At 66.6% G+C, this 20,734-nt stretch overlaps 1 protein-coding gene across 1 annotated transcript in view; it reads right to left on the bottom strand.

Annotated features, from left to right (window-relative positions):
* Positions 1–9,333: 9,333 nt before the first annotated feature.
* Positions 9,334–20,734, bottom strand: part of LOC120390539 (IgGFc-binding protein-like) — a 41,752-nt gene continuing 30,351 nt past the window's right edge. Inside the window, exons 8-17 of the mRNA XM_039513267.1 lie at positions 20,223–20,687; positions 19,108–19,394; positions 17,807–18,072; positions 16,995–17,114; positions 16,093–16,277; positions 14,222–14,385; positions 12,121–12,369; positions 10,891–11,053; positions 10,102–10,201; positions 9,334–9,441 (exon numbers count right to left, since the gene is read on the bottom strand). Coding sequence (XP_039369201.1) covers positions 9,344–9,441; positions 10,102–10,201; positions 10,891–11,053; positions 12,121–12,369; positions 14,222–14,385; positions 16,093–16,277; positions 16,995–17,114; positions 17,807–18,072; positions 19,108–19,394; positions 20,223–20,687 — 2,097 coding nt within the window. The 3' untranslated portion in view covers positions 9,334–9,343. The remainder of the gene's footprint in view (positions 9,442–10,101; positions 10,202–10,890; positions 11,054–12,120; positions 12,370–14,221; positions 14,386–16,092; positions 16,278–16,994; positions 17,115–17,806; positions 18,073–19,107; positions 19,395–20,222; positions 20,688–20,734) is intronic.

Below are 20,734 nucleotides of genomic sequence, written 5' to 3' on the forward strand. Positions count from 1 at the left end.
CCAGCACCCCCCTGTTCTAACCACTTGACCCCACTCACTTCTGGCTCCCAGCCCCCTCTCCCCCCCCAGCACATACACACTCTTAACCCTCCCCCCAGAACACTCCCCGGCCTGGGCTGGCAGGATTCCCCAAGCGGATTCCAGGGTTCGGGCACCTCCCCAGCCTGGGGCCTCAGAGCTGGCTGAGCCCGCTGCACAGGGAGCCAGGCCAGGGTGCGGCCCATAGAAACCAGCCTCCCAGGGTCCCCTTTCTGCCCTGCCCCAGAGCAGCAAAGGGTCCCGCCCACCACAGCTCTGCCCTGGTGACGGGAGGGGAAGGGGCTGGCTGGGTGCCAGGATGCCTGGGTTCTCTCCCTGGCTTGGGGAGGAGAGTGGGGTCTAGGGGTTAGAGCAGGGGGGCTGGGAGCCCGGATGCCTGGGTTCTCTCCCTGGCTTGGGGAGGAGAGTGGGGTCTAGGGGTTAGAGCGGGGGGCTGGGAGCCCGGATGCCTGGGTTCTCTCCCCATTGCTGGCAGGAGCTGGGAGGCTGAGGGCACAGCCTGGCCCTGGCTAATCCTGTTCCTAGGTGAGCGCCTAAAGCAGTGACCCGTTAGCCCCAGTAACAATCCCAGGGAACCCGGCCTGGCTGGGGGCATTGTCACGCTGCAGCCGGTACCAGGCGTGGTTACCCCAGTGCCCGGCACCTGCCCCCCAGGACCCCCGAGCGCTAGTACCTCAGTGCAGAGCAGCCCAGAACAGCCACTGACATGGGGGAGGGGCAGCCCCAGCCCCCAGGATCTTCTGAGCACATAATGGGAGATTCTGCGGCCCCCCGCCGGGCCCCACACAGACCCCTCACCCCAGATCAGGGCCCCCCTCCCCGCCGGGCCCCACACAGACCCCTCACCCCAGATCAGGGCCCCCCTCCCTGCACAGACCCTTCACCCAGATCAGGGCCCCCCTCTGTGCCAGACCCCACACAGACCCCTCAGATCAGGGCCCCCCCTCCCCACCAGGCCCCACACAGACCCTTCCCCCCCACTCAGATCAGGGCCCCCCTCCCCGCCAGGCCCCACCCCGCCCCTGCCCCCATATCAGGCCTCCCCTCGCACCAGGCACAGCACAGACCCCTCCCCTCCCAGATCAGGACTCCCTTCCCACCACACACCATACAAACCTGCCCCCCCCAGGCACCACACAGCCCCCCTCCTCCACACCAGACACCACATAGAGCCCCCACCCCACCCCAAGCATCCCTCCTGTAGCATTTTAACTTGCTAGAGGACAGAGTATCCTCCCCACTTTACAGGTGGGGAAACTGAGGCACAGAGCAAGGCCAGCCTGGGGTGCCAGCAGCCAAGCCAGGAATAGAAGCCAGGCGCTCAGCGCCTTCACCCTAACACCCACTCCCAGGGCAGCCTACCCCACACCCAGCCCCACACCCAGACAATCTGCCCCCGGCAGCACAGCTACGGGCAGTAGCTCCACACCAGGGCCAGGATCCCCCAGCCCAGTGGGGGCAGCGCCAGGCGACTTACCCAGGGCAGAGCAGCTAGGCACAGGCAGCACAGCTCAGCCCTCCCCTGGCTCAGCTGGTTAAGTAGGGCAGGGCCCAGACCACACCCAGGCAGGTGGGGACAGGCCTGGCTGCCTGTGCTGGGGGCGGGAGGAAAGGTTGAGGCTAAATCCTCAGCCTCAGCCAGCGAGGAGCCAATCTGGGCACCGCAGCAGGGATCGGGCAGCTCCTCGGGGGCCAGGCACCAGGGAGGCGAGTGTGGAGGTCTCTGCGTGGTCCCCTCCTGTGTGTCAGTGCTGCAAAGTGTCAGCGTGGGAGCCGGGACTCCTGGGTTCTCTCCCCAGCTCTGTGAGAGGAGTGGGGTCTGGTGGGCTAGAGCTGGGGGTGGGCTGGGAGCCGGGACTCCTGGGTTCTTGCCCTGGCTCTGTGAGGGCGAGGGAGTGGGGTCAGGGGGCCCTGAGTTCCCGAATGGTTGTGGGTAATAGAATTGCAGGATTATGCAGCCTGCTAGAAGTCAACATTCAATGAGGGATTCCTGGGCTAGCAATGGCTGCAGGTTGGGAATGAGGGGGGCTGGCAGGGCTGGGCCAGTGGGGCTGTGGGGCAGGAGCGAGGGGGGCCGGCAGGGGCTCCAGGGTGAGAGTGAGGGGCAGCAGCAGGGAGTCCAGGGCTGGGAGCAGGTCCCACTTGTGTGTACGTTCAGGACAGTCCCTCCCAGCTCCGTATTTGCCGTTCCCGGATGCTGCCGTTGCCCAGCAGCGAGAGCCCTGGCACAGCCTGGCCCCTGGAGATAAGGGGAAGGGCCGGTGCTGCAGCTAACGCGGGGAAAGGTTAAAGAGCCGGTGACGGGCACCTCCAGCCCTGCCACGGGGGCGCCAGCAGCAGGACTGGGGACCTCCATCCACTGTAACAGCGGGACCTGCTGTGGGCAGGATGGGTCATCAGCTGGGAGCCAAGACTCCTGGGTCTCCCCAGCTCAGGGCGGGGAGTTGGGGTCTACTCATAGGGGCTGGAACTTGGGGTGCCGGGGATGCAGCTCCCCCTGGCTGGAAGGGGTTTCCATGTTATCCAGGGTTTACAGTTTGCTTCAATGGCTCTCAGCTCCCCCACTACACACATTGTTCCAGCGCCCCTGGGCCTAGTAGTTAGAGCAGGGGCAGCTGGAGTCCTGGCTCTAAACACTAGAGCCCAACTCCCCTTCCACAGCTGGCAGGAGAACCCAGGCTCAGCAGGGGGCGCTGGGCTGCAGGAAGCGGGGGGCCCAGCATGGGGCGCTGTGCTGCGGGGAGCAGGGCGGGGGCTCAGCAGGGGGCGCTGGGCTGCAGGGAGAGGGGGGCTCAGCAGGGGCGCTGGGCTGCAGGGAGCAGGGGCGGGGCTCAGCAGGGGCGCTGGGCTGCAGGGAGAGGGGGGCTCAGCAGGGGGCGCTGGGCTGCAGGGAGTGGGGCAGGGGGGTGTCAGGGGGCGCTGGGCTGCGGGGAGCGGGGCAGGGGGTCAGCAGAGGGTGCTGGGCTGCGGGGAGTGGGTGGGACTCAGCAGGGGGCGCTGGGCTGTGGGGAGTGGGGCAGGGGGCTCAGCAGGGGGCGCTGGGCTGCAGGGAGGGGGGCAGGGTGCTGGGCTGCGGGGAGCGGGGCAGGGGGTTAGCAGGGGGCGCTGGGCTGCAGGGCCGGGCAGGGGTTAGCAGGGGCGCTGGGCTGCAGGGAGTGGGCGGGACTCAGCAGGGCACTGGGCTGTGGGAGGCGGGGCAGGGGTTAGCAGGGGCACTGGGCTGCAGGGAGGGGGCAGGGGCACTCGGCTGTGGGAAGCTGTGCTGGGCTGCAGGGGGCTCAGCAGGGCGCTGGGCTGCAGGGAGGGGGGCAGGGTGCACTGGGCTGTGGGGAGGCGGGAGGGGTTAGCAGGGGGCGCTGGGCTGCAGGGAGGGGGGCAGGGGGCACTGGGCTGTGGGGAGCGGGGCAGGGGGTCAGCAGAGGGCGCTGGGCTGCGGGGAGCGGGGCAGGGGGTTAGCAGGGGGCGCTGGGCTGCAGGGAGGGGGCTCAGCAGGAGGCGCCCGGCTGCAGGGAGGGGGCTCAGCAGGGGGCTGTGATGAAGCAGGGGCTTGCTGGTTTCAATGGTTCGCATGCAGTGGGCTCGGGACTCAGTTTCCCTGACGTTACTGGTTTAATGGGGTTTGGGGAGAGGAAGTTTGTTGTTACGAAGGGCCAGCGAAGGGCCGGGAGGACAGAGACCCCAGCGACTGGTGACCTGGTGACCCGGAGGCCCAGCTCTGGAGTCGCAGCCGGTTCTGGCCAGTGGGGGACAATGGGCTGGGGACAGAGGACCCCGGTGACCTGACCAGCCGGTTCCAGCCACTGGGGAACAAAGGCCGGAGGAGAGGAGAGGAGGCCCAGGCAGCCTGTTTCCCTGGAGAGCTGACAATGGACAGAGGGGGCTTGGGGGAGGGGATATCGGCTGCCCAGCTGGGAACCGGGGGGCTCGGGGCTGGAGAGGGGGAGCAGGCAGAGCCCCCCTGGATGCAGGGGGACTGGGATGTGCTGGGCTGAGGGAGGCCAGGCCTGAGGCCCTGAGAGTTTCCTGTGCTGGATTCAGACACTCAATAAACCCTCCTGTGTTACACTGGCTGAGAGTCACTCCGGGCTGGAGAGCAGGAGGCATTATTCCTTCTGGGGGTGAAGGCACCGGGGGTCCAGAGCGAGTGGACTCCCTGAGGGGGCCCACGGTGCGAGACAGACGTGCTACGGCTCAGAGAGGTGCAGCTCCGGGAGGTGGAGGGGCCTGACCCCGAGAGACTGGGCCCCCGAGAAGGGCTGTCACACTGAAGGGGGTGACCCCAGGGACCGCATGGGGCCACAAGTGGGCACCCCCTGGGAGTCTGTGACAGGGGCACTGTGCTGCAGGGAGCGGGGGGCGGGGGCTCAGCAGGGGGCGCCGGGCTGCAGGGAGCCGGGGGACTCAGCAGGGGGCGCTGGGCTGCTGGGAGCGGGGGGGCTCAGCTGGGGGCGCTGGGCTGCAGGGAGTGGGGGGCTCAGCTGGGGGCGTTGGACTGCAGGGAGCGGGGGCTCCGCAGGGGGTGCTGTGCTGCAGGGAGCGGGGGGCTCAGCAGGGAGCGCTGTGCTGCAGGGAGCAGGAGGGCTCAGCAGGAGGCGCTGTGCTGCAGGGAGCGGGGGGCTCAGCAGGGGGCGCTGTGCTGCAGGGAGCAGGGGGGCTCAGCAGGGGGCGCTGGGCTGCAGGGAGCAGGGGGGCTCAGCAGGGGGCGCTGTGCTGCAGGGAGTGGGGAGCTGAGCAGGGGGTGCTGGGCTGAAGGGAGCGGGGAGGGGGGCTCAGCAGGGGGCGCTGTGCTGCAGGGAGCAGGGGGGCTCAGCAGGGGGCGCCGGGCTGTGGGGACACTGAAGACGGATCGCCCCAGGCAGTGTATCTGTGTCACGTCTAAACTCCAGCTCGTGCAAATCCCCATCAGCTGCAGCTGGATTCCTCACTTCCTGGCCTGAACTTCTGCAGCATTATGTGCAGCTGTTTCCCAGCTGCTTCCCCAGAGGTGGCTGCATCCCAGCCCCGGGCACGCCAGCCCTGCCCATGCAGCCATTCAGGGGAAGCCGCTGGCCGGTCTTTGCCCGTCCTCACTGGCTCCTGGCTGCCTGTTTGAGGCCCCTTTGCTGCGGGGGGAGTGGGGCCAGTGCCAGTCCCTTGGGGAAGCACAATGGGACTCGCGTGGTGGAATTTGGGGCTCAGTGCCAGCCCTGGCTGCCCTGCCTGGCTCTGCACTGTGGGAACGGCTCAACATTTAGAGGCAGAGGTCGGGGTGGACGGGGGAGGAGCCTGGAACAGGTCCTGCCCTGACAGCTCCCACACCGCCCCCTGCAGGGAGATCGGAGGAGACCCCCCCCAGGCAGCACCACCCCCTGCTGGTGGGGGCAGGAGCTGTGCTGGGCTTTCGGCCTCCCCCACACTTGGGGCCTGGATGCCCCAAAATTGACTTTCACCCCTCAGTTGCTTCCTTTCATCAGCTTACTGTAAAACCAGGAGCAGCACAGACCCTCAGACCCCCTTCTGGGCATCTGCCTGTCCGGCTGCACTCCTCTGAGGCAGAGCTTGGGGAGGGGGGCAGGGGCTGGGCTGGGCTGGCAGGGGGCTGCGGATCAGCAGTGGGGGCACCAGGCAGAGCTGGGGGGCTGGGCTGCGCTAGCAGGGGGCTGCGGGTCAGCAGTGGGGGCACCAGGCAGAGCTGGGGGGCTGGGCTGGGCTAGCAGGGGGCTGCGGGTCAGCAGTGGGGGCACCAGGCAGAGCTGGGGGGCTGGGCTGGGCTAGCAGGGGGCTGCGGATCGGTAGAGCCCTGCGCGGATATGAAAACGCGTATCCGCATCCGATCTGCAAAACTTGTCTGCGGAGATCAGCATCTGGGGGGCTGGGCTGGGGGAGGCAGGCAGGGGCCCTGCAGGGGCTGGGCTGGGGAAAGGGGGCAGGGGCCCTGCAGGGGCTGGGCTGGGGGAAAGGGGCAGGGCCCTGCAGGGGCTGGGCTGGGGGGCAGGCAGGGGCCCTGCAGGGGCTGGCTTCGGGAAAGGGGGCAGGGGCCCTGCAGGGGGGTGGGGGGAAGGGGGCAGTGGGGAATCCAGGCGCTCACGGCTGCTGCCCTGTCCCCATCCCGGGCACAGGCTGCTTTCCGCTGACCCCGGCCCCATGGGGCTCCCCGGGCCCAGCCGCGCACAGAGGCCCATTGTCCAGCGCTGGCGGCCGCACAAGGCTCCATTGAAAGCCAGGCTGGGGTGGGGGAGGGGAGGCTCCGGCCCAGCCTTTGTTCTGCCTCCACAGGAAATTCTGGGAGCCGATGATAAAACCTGGCAACAATGTGGGGCCCCTCCCTGCCCCCGGCCCCGCCTGCCCCACACAGAGCCGCCAGCCCCAAGGAGAACAGGCCAGGGCGGGGGTGGGGCACGGGGCCTGTCCCCTCTAAGGGGAGCCGGCGCTGCTCCGGCTCCGGGACAGGGCCCGTGGCTCAGTGGGTCTCTGCCCGGCTCCCTGCGGAGTGGGTCCCGTGTTAACAGTGACAGGGCTGGTTCCTGGGGAGCGGCTCCCCCTCATCCCCCCCCCCCGAGGGCAGAGCTGGGGCAGATCCTGTCGGAGGAGCTCACCCCCTCCTTGGGCTCTGCTCTCTGAGCCCCAGCCACCCCCCGGCGACAGGACATGGCAGCCAGTTCGGTGTCTAGAGGGGGGGTGACACCTTGAGGGGAGTGGGGTCTAGTGGTTGGGGGAGGGGCTGGGAGTCAGGACTCCTGGGTTCTGCCCTTTCAGTTCTGGGTGACCTGGGTCAGAACCCTCCCGTCTCATGCCTCAGTTCCCCCAGTACTTTGGGGTCCCGTGACTCCCGCTGTCTCTGGGTCGCGCTGGGGGGACGCTGTGCTGGCAGCTCTGAGAACAGGACATGGTTCTCCCCACCCCCATGCAGAGGGGAGGGGCCCAGCCCAGCCCTGAGCCTGGAGTGCCGCCATTCAGGGCTGGGAGCAGGGCACCCGGAGTTCAATGGCCAGGCACTGCGCTGCCCTCTGCCCTTTACCCCCCCCCCCCGTGCCCGCTCTGGGGGCAGCTCGTGGCATTCCTGCCATGTGGGTACCGCACAGGAAAGGGTGGGGAGCTGGTGGTGTTCAAAGCAGGGGGGTTGGGAGCCAGGATTCCTGGGTTCTAGCCTGGCTCGGGGGGGTTAGTGGCTTGGAGGGGGGGAGGGATAGCTCAGTGGTTTGAGCATAGGCCTGCTAAACCCAGGGTTGTGAGTTCAATCCTTGAGGGGGCTACTTAGAGATCTGGGGCAAAAATCTGTCCTGCTTTGAGCAGGGGGTTGGACTAGATACCTCCTGAGGTCCCTTCCAACCCTGAGATTCTAGGATTCTTCCCACCATGACTCAATGCCATATTGGGCAAATCTTAGCCCCTTTGTGCCTCAGTTTCCCTCTCTGGTCTAGTGGGTGAGTGATTCCCCCTCCTTGCTGACTTGAATTAGCATCTATACAATGTATTCAGCTCCTACCATGCTCAGAAGTGGGCCATGGGCAGGGCACCGTGTGGGTAGGGGGGAAAGCCCATGGCTGGGATAGCAGGATTTGTGGGGCACTGATAGAGCTGTTGGGGGGGAGGTGGTGCGGGTCGGGAGTGTGGAGCACCAGCACAGCTGTGCTTTCCCAGCACTCTCCCATAGGTTCCAGCTGGCCAGGTTGCTGTGTGGGGGCGGGGAAGGTGGAGCCGGATCCGTGGGGAGGAGCTGGGAGCTTGGCCAGGGCTCTGCTCAGTGCAGGGCCGGGCAAGGCCACGATCCTCTGGTGGGCGGGGCCCACAGGCTGTCTTGGGGTCTGGGCACCAAGCCCTTTGCAGAGGTGCAGGTGCCACCAGATCCTGGCTCCAGGGGCTGCACCAGAAAGTCAACCCCCCCGCCCCAGGGAACAAACAACCTGGCTACCCCCACCCTCCTTGGCTCCCACAGCCACTGGCGGGGGGGGAGTTCGCTGGTCCTGATTCAGGGCCCCCCCTCCCAGCTCTTGCTCAACGCCCCAGCACAAGCTCTGTCCCAGGCCTGAACTCTGGGCTGGGCTGCGGGCCCAGCTCACGCACACAGGCCTTGGGCCGAATGACACCCCCATCCCCCACCCTGGTGTATTGCCCAGCTCGAGCAGGGGGCCAGGCCTGCTGCCGTGTTCCTGGGGCTGGGGGCTCCTGAACACATGGACTGTTGATGCAGCCCCACACCCAGTGTGTTGTAGGGTCATTTGGGTGCATGGGGGTATGGGCACCGGCTTGTTATTGTAGGGCCAGGCACACGTGGTGAGGCTGCACCTGTTGGTCAGTGGAGGGCTGTGCATGCGGGTTTGTTATTGTAGGGTTTATTGCTGGGGGAGGGGTCTGTAGGGCTGCTGGGAGGCGGGTTTGTTGTTGCTGGGGGAGGGGTCTGTTATTGTAGGGCTGCTGGGAGGCGGGTTTGTTGTTGCTGGGGGAGGGGTTTGTTATTGTAGGGCTGCTGGGAGGCGGGTTTGTTGTTGCTGGGGGAGGGGTTTGTTATTGTAGGGCTGCTGGGAGGCAGGTTTGTTGTAGCGCCTGGTGGCTAAGCGCTGGGGCCGGGGCACACAGTGTAGGGACGGTCGGTCGTGGAGCCCCCGGCCACCCCTGCTCACGAGGGTGCTGGTGCGTGACTGGCAGGCGAGGGGGCCCACGGCCAGTCACAGGCTGGGATTAATTCAGCAGCAGCAGAGCCCCCCAAGCCCCCCCAAGATGGGTCAGTTTCATCACCCTCGTTTTACAGAGGGGCAGTGAGGCAGGAGGGGAAAGGACGTGACCAAGGTCACAGCCAGAGCTGGGATCAGAACCCAGGAATCCTGGGTCCTAGTGAGGGGGGGCTCTGATCGTCAGACCCCCTCCCCTCCCAGAGCTGGAAATCGAACCCAGGAGTCCTGGCTCCCAGCCCCCCCTGCCAGCCCCCTGCCCTGTTGTGGCGACGCCAGGCTTCAGTCACAGCCCAGGGATTCTCCGCACTCACTTTATTTGCCTGGTGCCGTAGCAGGAGCGGGCGGGTTGGGGGCCCTGGGATTCCCTTGGTTCTCCCAGGCTCCCCCTTCACCTGCTAGGAGTTTATGCCCCGCCCCCTAGGGGGTGTGGCCTCGCTGTGTCCCCGTGAGGGGGCTGGGGGGCAGGGGAGCTGCAGAGGGGGAATCCACAATCCCAGGCTCCAGCCCCCCAGCTCAGCCCCCGTCCCAGATTGCCTCCCTGGCCACCCCACCCCCCTCCCAGCGCTGGCTGCGGCCTTGTGCCCAGCAGCCTGTTCTGCAGCAGGTGGGGGGCGGGATCCCCGAGGAAGCCCCTGCCCAGGCCTGGCCCAGGCTCAGGGGGCTCCGGCAAGGAGCAGGCAGGAGGTGCTGAGCAGCAGGAGCAGCGGGGAGCAGGTGGGTGAGCCAGGGCTCCCGCTGGCCAGCTGCAGCCCTGCAAAGAGAGAGGCAGAGATGTCATTTCACCTCACCAGGTGGGGGCGCTGGGAGGGGCAGAGTCCCCCCCGGGGCTGGGGTCCCAGCAAGGGCCGGAGGTGGGGATCAGAGAGAGGGGAAAAAGCCAGGCCCATAAGGCGCTCGGCCCGAGGGGAGGGAGGTAACGAGACCCAGCTCGGCCGGTGCCCCTCACTCCCGACCCGCAGCCCCTGCTAGCCCAGCCCTGGGGTTCCCCATAACAACTTGGCTGATGCCCCTCACTCCCGACCTGCAGCCCCTGCTAGCCCAGCCCCAGACTGCCCCCCTCCCCCCCACAGCTCCGCCGGTGCCCCTCAGTCCCAGACTGATCACTCCCATCATTCCATGTCTGGGGTCCCCCCAGCTCGGCCGGTGCCATTCAGCGAGGCTCTGTGGGGCCAGCAGTGGGTCTCTCCGGAGCAGAGACCAGCCTGGTCCGACACATGGACAGAGGGGGGCTCCTGGCACAGCGATGCCCAAAGCGTGTGTCCCCTGCCCTCTACTGGTGCTTCCTGGGACTGCAGGTAAACGCACCGAGCGGCTGGCCCTGCCCACTGAGCTGGGTGCTACCAGCCCCAGGGAGACCCTGAGCGTCCCACCCAGATGGCGTCGGGCAGCGCCAGCGCCAGCTGCAAGTCACCTTGGTCGGCAGCGTCGTCGTACTTCAGGAAAGGGCCAGCGGACACGACCCCCGACGGAGGCTCCCTGCCCCGCACAGCAGAGCCCGGCCTGGCGCAGTCCTGCGGGGGGAGGACAGAGCCGGGTCAGCGCTCAGCACTAGGGGGCAATCTGGAGTCTCTCAGCACGGGGGTAGCAAGAGGCTCCGCCCAGTGGCTCAGAGACACTGCAAAGCACATTGCAGCCTGTTTATGTGGGAATGCAGCCACCTCTGGGGAGGGGCAGCTCGGTCACAGCCACATGGCAACGCTGCTGGGGACACTGAAATGCAGCCACCTCTGGGGTGGGGCAGCTGGGTCCCAGCTGCACGGGGACAGCTTGCCTGGCACCGAGATGCAGCCAGCCCTGGGGTGGCACAGCTGAGGCACAGCAGCATGCTAGTGCTGCACAGGGATGGCTCACGGGGCACGGGGATGCACTGCAGGCCCCATCCTACCAGACAAGGAGGACCTGGCAGGAGCTGCTCCCGCCTACACCGAGGGGGTTTCCACTGTCACACTCAGCCCCACGGCTGGACAGGGCCTGATCTGGGTCCATCCCTCGGTGCTGCATGTGGGCCTGGCTGAGAGCACCCAGGGCTGCCCTGTGTCCAGCCAGCAGGAAGGGAGGCTGCTGCCGGTCAGCCCCTGAGCACCACTGGGGAGGCTTCCCAAGGAGTCTCAGAGCAGATCCTATCCCTGGTGTGGAGCGGGAGGGTCCCACTGCCCCGGCTCTGGCCAGGTGGGGCTCATCTGCCCACGGGCTCACTCACCACGGTGCACGTGGCCGCTTGGGCGCTGCAGAGCCGGACGCGGCAGTGCAGATACACCAGCTCCAAGTCTGGGAGGAACCGGAAGACGTTGAAGGAGAAGCGGCTGATGGTGGAGACGCCGTCCTCCTCGATGGTCACCGTGCCGTCTCGCAGGCTGGGGCACCTGGGGGAGGGACAGGGCACGGGGGGGCAGCCAGACGGCAGGCAGCAGGTTAGAGACTTAGCCAGCTCTACCCGGCTACTGCAGATGCCTCCCTGTCCAGCACAGTGTTAGAACCCAGGAGTCCGGACTCCCCTCCCCCCTCTAACCCACCATGCCCCACTCCCCACCCAGAGCCAGGGACAGAACCCAGGAGTCCAGACTCCCAGCTCCCCCCCCAACCCACCATGCCCCACTCCCCACCCACAGCCAGGGACAGAACCCAGAGGCCAGACGCCCAGCTCCCCCTCCAACCCACCATGCCCCACTCCCCGAGCCAGGGACAGAACCCAGGAGTCCAGCCTCCCAGCTCCCCCCCTCAAAACCACCATGCCCCACTCCCCACCCACAGCCAGGGACAGAACCCAGGAGTCCAGACTCCCAGCTCCCCCCCAACCCACCATGCTCCACTCCCCACCCACAGCCAGGGACAGAACCCAGGAGTCCAGACTCCCAGCTCCTCCCCTCTAAGCCCACCATGCCCCACTCCCGAGCCAGGGACAGAACCCAGGAGTCCAGACTCCCAGCTCCCCCAACCCACCATGCCCCACTCCCACCCACAGCCAGGGACAGAACCCCGGAGTCCAGCCTCCCAGCTCCCCCCCTCGAATCCCCCATGCCCCACTCCCCACCCACAGCCACGGTCAGAACCCAGGAGTCCAGACTCCCAGCTCCCCCCCTCTAAGCCACCATGCCCCACTCCCCACCCACAGCCAGGGACAGAACCCAGTAGTCCAGACTCCCAGCTCCCCTCTAACCCACCATGCTCCACTCCCCACCCACAGCCAGGGACAGAACCCAGGAGTCGAGACTCCGAGCGCCCCCCCTCCAACCCACCTTGCCACACCCCCCACCCACAGCCAGGGACAGAACCCAGGAGTCCAGACTCCCAGCTCCCCCCCTCCAACCCACCATGCCCCACTCCCCCCCGAGCCAGGGACAGAACCCAGGAGTCCTGTTGCCAAGCCCCCTGGTCTGTCCCCCTCCCGCCCCCCGCTAGCTGCTGTGGAGCGGACTCGCCCGCTGCTCACTGGCTGGTGATGAGATCCCATCGGACGCTGGAGGAGGGGTCTCGCTCCGCGGTGGCCCAGCACGATGACAGGGTCAGCACGAAGTGGCTGGGGTCCAGCCCCGAGACCCGGATGCCCACGTAGGCTCGGTGGTTGACAGTGAGCGGGACGGGGCTCTGGGTGAAGGGTTTGCTGTAGCGGGGGTCTTGGTACAGGACCATGGTGGTCAGGTAGCTCCCCTGGCCGGAGGGGAGGGTTGTGTTAACGACACTGTGGAAGGAGGGGAGAACAGAGGAGACACAACACCACACTCGATGGGAGCGAAAAGTCACGTGTCTGCGGCGGGGTGGGGGGGGCATTGGGGCACCAGTGGGAAAGGCGACTTTAAGGAGTTGTGGGAACTGATGAAGTGCCAGGAGCTGCAAGGAGCGGGGGGCAGGAGCCAGCATGGTGCAGAGGGGCAGGGGAACAAGGGGTCACAGGAACCAGCCTGGTTCAAGGGGACGTGGGAATCAGCTGGGTGCTAGGGGAGGTGGGAACCAGAGGTCACAGGGACCAGTGTGGAGCAAGGGGACGTGGGAACAAGGGGGCATGTGTGAGCCAGACTGGTTCAAGGGGACGTGGGACCAAGAGTCACAGGGACGGCGCCGTGCGAGGCAGGCGCCCGGGGTCACAGGGACGGCGCCGTGCGAGGCAGGCGCCCGGGGTCACAGGGACGGCGCCGTGCGAGGCAGGCGCCCGGGGTCACAGGGACGGCGCCGTGCGAGGCAGGCGCCGGGGGTCACAGGGACGGTGCCGTGCGAGGCAGGTGGATTCAGGGGTCCTGGGAACCGGTGCAGCACAAGGCGGGTCATGGAACCAGTGTGATGCAAGGGGGGCGGGACCCAGGGGGTTGCAGGAACTGGCACAAGAGTGCGGGACCCAGGGGTCACAGGAACCAGTGTAGCTCAAGGGGGGGCGGGACCCCCAGGGTCACAGGAGCCAGCACAGCACAAGGGGGGCGGGACCCAGGGGGTCGCAGGAACAGGCACAAGGGGGCAGGACCCAGGGGTCGCAGGAACCAGCGCAGCGCGGGGGGGCAGGACCCAGGGGTCGCAGGAACCAGTGCCGCGCACGGGGGGGCAGGACCCAGGGGTCGCAGGACCCAGCGCAGCGCGGGGGGGCAGGACCCAGGGGTCGCAGGAACCAGTGCAGCGCAAGGGGGGGCAGGACCCAGGGGTCGCAGGAACCAGCGCAGCGCAAGGGGGGGCAGGACCCAGGGGTCGCAGGAACCAGCGCAGCGCAAGCGGGGGCAGGACCCTGAGGTCGCAGGAACCAGTGCAGCACAAGGGGGGGCCGGACCCAGGGGTCGCAGGAACCAGCGCAGCGCGCGGGGGGGCAGGACCCAGGGGTCGCAGGAACCAGCGCAGTGCAAGGGGGGGGGCAGGACCCTGAGGTCACAGGAACTAGCGCAGCGCAAGGGGGGGCAGGACCCAGGGGTCGCAGGAACCAGCGCAGCGCGGGGGGGCAGGACCCAGGGGTCGCAGGAACCAGCGCAGCGCAAGGGGGGGCAGGACCCAGGGGTCGCAGGAACCAGTGCAGCGCGGGGGGGCAGGACCCAGGGGTCGCAGGAACCAGCCCAGCGCGGGGGGGCGGGACCCAGGGGTCGCAGGAACCAGCGCAGCACAAGGGGGGGCAGGACCCAGGGGTCGCAGGAACCAGCGCAGCATAAGGGGGGGGCAGGACCCAGGGGTCGCAGGAACCAGCACAGCGTGGGGGGGGCAGGACCCAGGGGTCGCAGGAACCAGCGCAGCGTGGGGGGGGCAGGACCCCGGGGTCGCAGGAACCAGCACAGCGTGGGGGGGGCAGGACCCAGGGGTCGCAGGAACCAGCGCAGCGCGGGGGGGCAGGACCCAGGGGTCGCAGGAACCAGCACAGCGCGGGGGGGCAGGACCCAGGGGTCGCAGGACGTGGTGCTGTGCAGGGATTCCTGTGAGCAGCGCGGTGGAAGCAGCCCTGCGGGCAGGGAGTTGGGGCGCTGAGGGCCAGGCGCTCTGGGAGCTTTGGGGTCCCCAAGGCAGAGGGCTCCAGCAATGAGCGGCAGCAGCAGCAGCAGCAGGCGCCGAGGCGGGGCCCTACTCACTCCTGTATGGGCTGGATGGCCAGTGGGACGGACAGGTTGAAGCTCAGTGGCTGGGCGCAGGAGAAGTGCAAGAAGAGGAGCCTGTCCCGGCTGATGACCCCTCCATAGGTGGTGCCCACCCGGCCCTGCACCCGGTTGGAGTAAGTGGCGTGGGTGGCGTTGACCTGTGGGGGGCACAGAAGCAGCAGCATTGGTGGGAGCCGAGTCTCTCCCTGCCCAGGATCCACATCACGGCCGGGGCAGAGCCCCCCTCCTCCCCGCCCTTCTCTCTCAGCCCCGCCTGGCCTGCGGGGGGGGGGGGGGTTCGTGCCGGAGCAGGGGGGGCAGCGTGTTGACTCGTGCTTGGCTGTGTGATCCTATGGAGCTGTGCGTCTTCGGGGAGGCACTCGTGTGACACCATGTAGATGTGGCTTGGTTCAGGTGTGGGGCAGGGTGTAGGGATGACTCACTCCAGTGGGGTGGGGGGGGCGGGGATGGGGAATCCTAGAATCTCAGGGTTGGAAGGGACCTCAGGAGGTATCTCATCCAACCCCCTGCTCAAAGCAGGACCAAACCCAACTAAATTATCCCAGCCGGGGCTTTATCAAGCCTGACCTTAAAAACCTCTAAGGAAGGAGATTCCACCACCTCCCTAGGGAACCCATTCCAGTGCTTCACCATCCTGCTAGTGAAAAAGTTTTTCCTAATGTCCAACCTAAACCTCCCCCTCTGCAACTTGAGACCATTGCTCCTTGTTCTGTCATCTGCTACCACTGAGAACAGTCTAGATCCATCCTCTTTGGAATCCCCTTTCAGGTAGTTGAAAGCAGCTATCAAATCCCCCCTCACTCTTCTCTTGGATTCGGGTTTGTGTGGCACCGCGCAAGGGGGGCAGTGTGTTGGCAGGGGGTGTGCATGGAGCCGTGTGCTGGTACGTGTGTGCTGGGGTATGTGGCCACGTGTTTGTGCACATGGCTGTGTCCTGGTGCATATTCATGTGGCCATGTTTTGGTAGGAGCATGTGGGTGTATATTTGTCCTATGATGGTGCACGTGCACAAGGCTGGGTGCTGGTCGGGGTGCGCGAGTGTGCACGTGGCCGTGCGCTGGGAGCGGTGCGTGGATGTGCGCGTGCGTGGCTGTTCCCTGGTAGGGGCACGCGGATGAGCGCATGGCCATGCGCTGGGAGGGGCACGCAGGTGAGCAAGTGGTTGTGCGCTGGGAGGGGTGCGTGGGAGGCCGCGTGGCCGTGCGCTGGGAGGGGTGGGCGGGTGCGCACATGGCCGTGCGCTGGGAGGGGTGGGCGGGCGGCCGCGTGGCCGTGCGCTGGGAGGGGCGGGTGGCCGCGTGGCCGTGCGCTGGGAGGGGCGGGTGGCCGCGTGGCCGTGCGCTGGGAGGGGTGGGCGGGTGGCCGCGTGGCCGTGCGCTGGGAGGGGTGGGCGGGCGGCCGCGTGGCCGTGCGCTGGGAGGGGTGGGCGGGCACGTGGCCGTGCGTTGGGAGGGTGGGCGGGCACGTGGCCGTGCGCTGGGAGGGTGGGCGGGCGGGCACGTGGCCGCGCTGGGAGGGTGGGCGGGCACGTGGCCGTGCGTTGGGAGGGTGGGCGGGTGGGCGGGTGGCCGTGCGCTGGGAGGGGTGGGCGGGCGGCGGCGCGTGGCCGTGCGCTGGGAGGGGCGGGTGGCGCGTGGCCGTGCGCTGGGAGGGGCGGGTGGCGTGGCCGCGGCGCTGGGAGGGGGTGGCGCGTGGCCGTGCGCTGGGAGGCGTGGGCGGGTGGCCGCGTGGCCGTGTGCTGGGAGGGGTGGGCGGGCACGTGGCCGTGCGCTGGGAGGGGTGTGTTGGGCATGGATATGGCCACGTTGGCTGCGACCAATCGCCAGGTGCAGCCTCCTCCTCACCGTCACCGTGGTCCCGCAGCTCTGCCGCGTGCTGTCGAAGTAGAAGACGAGTCTGCCCCTGACGAGGCTGCCGGTGCAGCTGGGGTCGGCCAGGTGCAAGGCCTCTGCGGGGAAGCCGTCGGTGAAGAGCAGACAGCGGGACAGGGACACTGAGCTGTTACCGCCACTGCAGGCCAGCTGATAGTCTGCAAGGGAAGTGAGAGCTGGTAGAGGACAGAGTCCGTCGCACGGGGCCGCTCCTGGCGTGGGGCTGTGCCCTTGTTCCTGGCGTGCCAGGCCGAGACCACCCGCGCGGTGGAGCTGCAAGCCCATGGGACGGAAGGAGACCCTGGTAACCCTTCCTTCAACGAGAGCTGTGGGCACTCGCCCGCTGTCGGCTGAGAGGCCCCGCACGGGCTGGGCACTGCAGCCAGACCCCTAAGGGCCAGGGGCGGGAGCCAGCCGCCTTGGAGGCAGAGAGGGAGCGGGCAGATGACGGGGGCTTGGGGTGGGAGACAGCTGGCTCCCAGTCTGAGTCTGCAGGGCCCGTCGCCTCCCCTCCCCCGAGCAGCCTAGCCTGTTACCCAGTTTTCCGTCAGGACATTTAGGGGACACATGGGGAGCCGGTGCCTGAGCCAGAATTAGAGCCCAGAGTCGTCTTTGTTGCCAGCTCTTTCCCCGGCACAAGCCTGTGCCAAGCTCCTGGCCCCCTGCTCTCTGGCTCTAATCACGGCCCCTCGCACTGTGTGATGAGGAGAGAAGTAACCTTGGGAAATCTGCTGCCCCCCGGTCACGGCGCCAAGGCATTCGCGGCAGACGGAGGCCGGCAGGGGCCGTTTGCCCTGAAAGCCTCCACAGAATTCCAGGCCTTGGTGCCAAAGGAAACCAGGAGTGAGAGGAAGGGATCGGAAATTGCTCTTTACCATAGTCAGCCACTTGGATGGGCTCAGCAGCTCCGTAGCAGTAACAGCCCCATCTCCCTGCCTGCTCGCCGCACCACTCGTCCTCCCCGCAGGCCAGAGCCACACACGGGTCACGCACAGCTGCAGAGTGAAGCAGAGGTTAGTAGCGGCAAGGAGGGGCCTGTTGATTATACCTGCGGCTGTTCTCTGATCTACCCAACCCCCTGCATTTCTAAGGGCAGCTTGTCCATTTCTCGAGCCGTGCCGGTTCAGTGCATCGCAAAGCACTTTGCAAGTCACAGTTCCCTCACCTCACACCTCATACAGCCGCCTCTGGGCTGGGCTGGGCGCAGGCCGCAGATTCATCGGGGCTGAAACACGGCCACTTCTGGGGTGGGCCCCAACGGCAGGCTAGCAGTCACCGAGCAACGCTGCTCAGCCGGTGCCGAAATGCAGCCAGTTCAGGAGTGGGACCAGCGGCTGTTTTAGCAGCCACGCAAAGACCGTACAGGGATTGTTCCCCCGGTGCTGAAATGCAGCCACCCCTGGGGTGAGGCGCAGCCTACAGAAACACTGCACAGTGAGTTGCAGCAGGAAGTGAAGGAGAATCCTTCTTTGAGAACAGAGGAGGAAGAATGTAAATACCCAAATGGGGATGTGGCTAGGACACCGGATGTCCCCAAAAGCATTTTAATGACTACGGGGGATCAGGTCATTGGCTTTATGGCTCTTCCAAGATTTCAGGCTCAATCTCAATAGTGCCAGCACCTCACACTCCCAATTCCCCAACCCAGTGCTCTGCCCCCGGGCCTGCAGGTGCGAGTGGTGCTCACGGCACTGCACAGACGATCTCCAGGTGCCAGCGCGTATCCCCTGAAGGCTGCACAGCTCTTCGTAGGAGGCGATGGCCATGCACAGCATCCCATTGGCCGCCCCGTAGTGGCACATGTCGTACAGGCAGGAGGAGTAAAACGGGGCAGGGTCCACGTGCCAGTGGCACTCAGCAAACGGTCCCGACTGGCTAGTCAGGATCCCACAGAGCTCTTCAAACTCCAGGGGGTCGCTGCAGGGCTCGGGGGAGTCGGTGTCATCCACACACCTGGAACAAAGGGAAGTTAGCGGTACCCGGGCAGGGCAAAGGGAGTGGCTCTCTCTAGTATCACCTAGGGAGTGTCTGACACCCCCCGCACTCCCACCAGGGGACCTTCTGATCCCTGTCCTGAGCTCTGCCTCCCAGCAACATGCACTGTGCCAGCCTCCAGCACCTCTCCCAGGGCCTCCAGCTTGTGATTTCTCATGCACACAAATAAATGAGGCCCAGCGGTGAGGGGAAGGGACAAGGGTGAGAGGTAGGGGTAGGGAAAGAGGAGCCTGTCACAGCATGCATGCACACACAGACACACACAGACACGTGTGCAGACGCACACAGACACAGGCGAATGCACACACAGACAGACACACGCACAGACAGACGCATATACACAGATGTGCGCACACACAGACGCGTGTGCAGACGCGCACACAGACACAGGCGAATGCACACACAGACACACACAGACACGTGTGCAGACACGCACACAGACACAGGCGAATGCACACACAGACACGCACAGACACACACACGGACGCATATACACAGATGTGCGCACACACAGACGCGTGTGCAGACGCGCACACAGACACAGGCGAATGCACACACGCACAGATGTGCACAGAGACGCACACACAGACGTGCACACACAGACACACACGTGCACAGGTCCTGTCCTCAACCTACAGTGAAGTGAACCGGAAATAATTCATTTTGAAAAGTAATGGAATAACAGTTTGTCACCTTGTCTCTCTACCCCCACCTGCTCCATTCATCTGTTCACCCAGCTCTCCCCCCTCACTCCGCTCCATTCATCTGCCCCTCCCACGAGGAACAGGCCAGAGACCCAACCAAGTCACCAAGCAGCTGTCTCGTCACTGCCAATTTCCAGAGCCTCATTTGTGAGCTCTGCCTCCCAGCCCAGCCCAGCAGCTTCCACTCCTACAGTGACCTCTCCCAACGCGAAAGCCTCGGTTAATTTCTCTGGTAAACAGCTACCGAACAGCCCCAGGGATCCCGCTGGTGCGTCAGGATCCCACAAACCTGGCCGGGCTGGGCTCAGCCTTCCAGGCGTTCCCGAACTCCGCGTCGCTCTGGGCTGTCTCCCCGCTGGGCAGGACTTTATCGTCCCCGCGGATGTCGTTGAAGTTCCCACACATCCCGCACAGCTGCCCCCGGTACTCCGGGCCCACGCGGACGAACAACGTGTGGCGGCCGTTGAACTGGATCTCCACCTGGGCTGGGGTCTGGACGGTCACCAGGTTTCTGCTCCTGGACACGCTGCCCAGAGGGCCCAGGGCGTGCGGCAGGCTCACCCTCGCCCCGTTAACCTGAAAGGGCAGAGGACGCAGGGCAGTGAGCGCCGCCTGGGACACCGCCCGCCCGGGGAGGAGGCCAAACCCTCGCCCGCTGCGATCATGGAGCCCCCGGCCTGTAACAGCCCCCCAGGGCTGAGCTGAAGGGGGGCTGGGGAGCAGAGATGTTCAGCAGGTTCTAGGTTGAGGCCCCGAACGCTGATATTGATTTATATTGTGGGGGCGCCTCTGAGCCCCGTCACAGGTCAGGACCCCACAGCCGAACAGCCCCTGCTCCAGAGCCGGCTCCGAGGCACGTCCGGAGCCCTGGTCTCACACCCTGCACGCGAGGCCGGCCGGGCTTTTACCCCATGTTGGCTGCCTGGCCTGAGAGGGGGCAGAGGCCAAACCCTGAGCGAGCACAATTCACCGCAGCCCCCCTGAAATCTGGCTGCCGACGGGTGTCACTTCAGTGCCGCTGGCGCTCCCGGGGCTTCCCGACACCCCCCAGCCTGCCCAGGAAGGACAGACGCCCTCCCGCCGTGCACGGGGAACGAAGTCATGGAGCGGCTCAGTTTATTGCAGCGCTAAGGGCCGTGGGACATGCCCGGAAGTCTTACCGCCACAGACCGGGCGTGGGGGGGTCAGGGGGCCATGCCCCCCCCCTTTTTACTGGCCATAAGGCCGAGCGCTGGGTGGGAGGGGCGGAGAGGAGCGAGCGAGGGGGTTCGGGGGGAAGAGGAGGGCGGCGCAGGAGCGGGGTCTGGGGGGCAAGAGGCGGGCGGGGTGGGTCGTAGGGGAAGGGGTGCGGCGAGGGCACCCAGGGGAAGAGGCGGCGGGGGTTCGGGGGCAGCATTCACTAACAGGGGCCATGCTGGGGTCGGACAGGGAGGGCTCTCTGGGGCTGGAGCTCCTTTCCAACGTCCCCATGGTCACCTCAGCAGCCCTGCTGTCCGCTAGGACAACGTGAGCGTTCTGGTCGCCTCTCTCGAGCCAGACGTCCACCCGGGAGACGAAAGAGACCCGGCGATTCCTGCGGTGCCTGTTTTCGGCCACCACCCGGAAGGAGAAGTCGAGGGAGGAGTTGCAGGTGTGTGAGATCTCGTAGGCGCACGTGCCCTGGAAATGGGCCACGGCCCCGTCGAAGGTGAAGTAGTGAGGGTCCCCTGTCACCGTGCAGGTGCTCAGCTGGCTCTGGCAGCCCAGCCTCCCGTCCTTCACCGCACACTGCTGGCCGGGGTTACAGCTGGCGGGGACGCACCGGAAAGTAGCAGAGGAGTCACAGCTGCACCTTTCCTGGCAACCAGAGAGCCAGACCCGGTCCCCAGCCTGCAGGGGTGACAGACAGAAACCACTCAGCCGAGCGTAACTGTCGA

Source organism: Mauremys reevesii, linkage group 24, assembly GCF_016161935.1.
Source record: "Mauremys reevesii isolate NIE-2019 linkage group 24, ASM1616193v1, whole genome shotgun sequence".
Classification (NCBI taxonomy): Eukaryota; Metazoa; Chordata; order Testudines; family Geoemydidae; genus Mauremys; species Mauremys reevesii.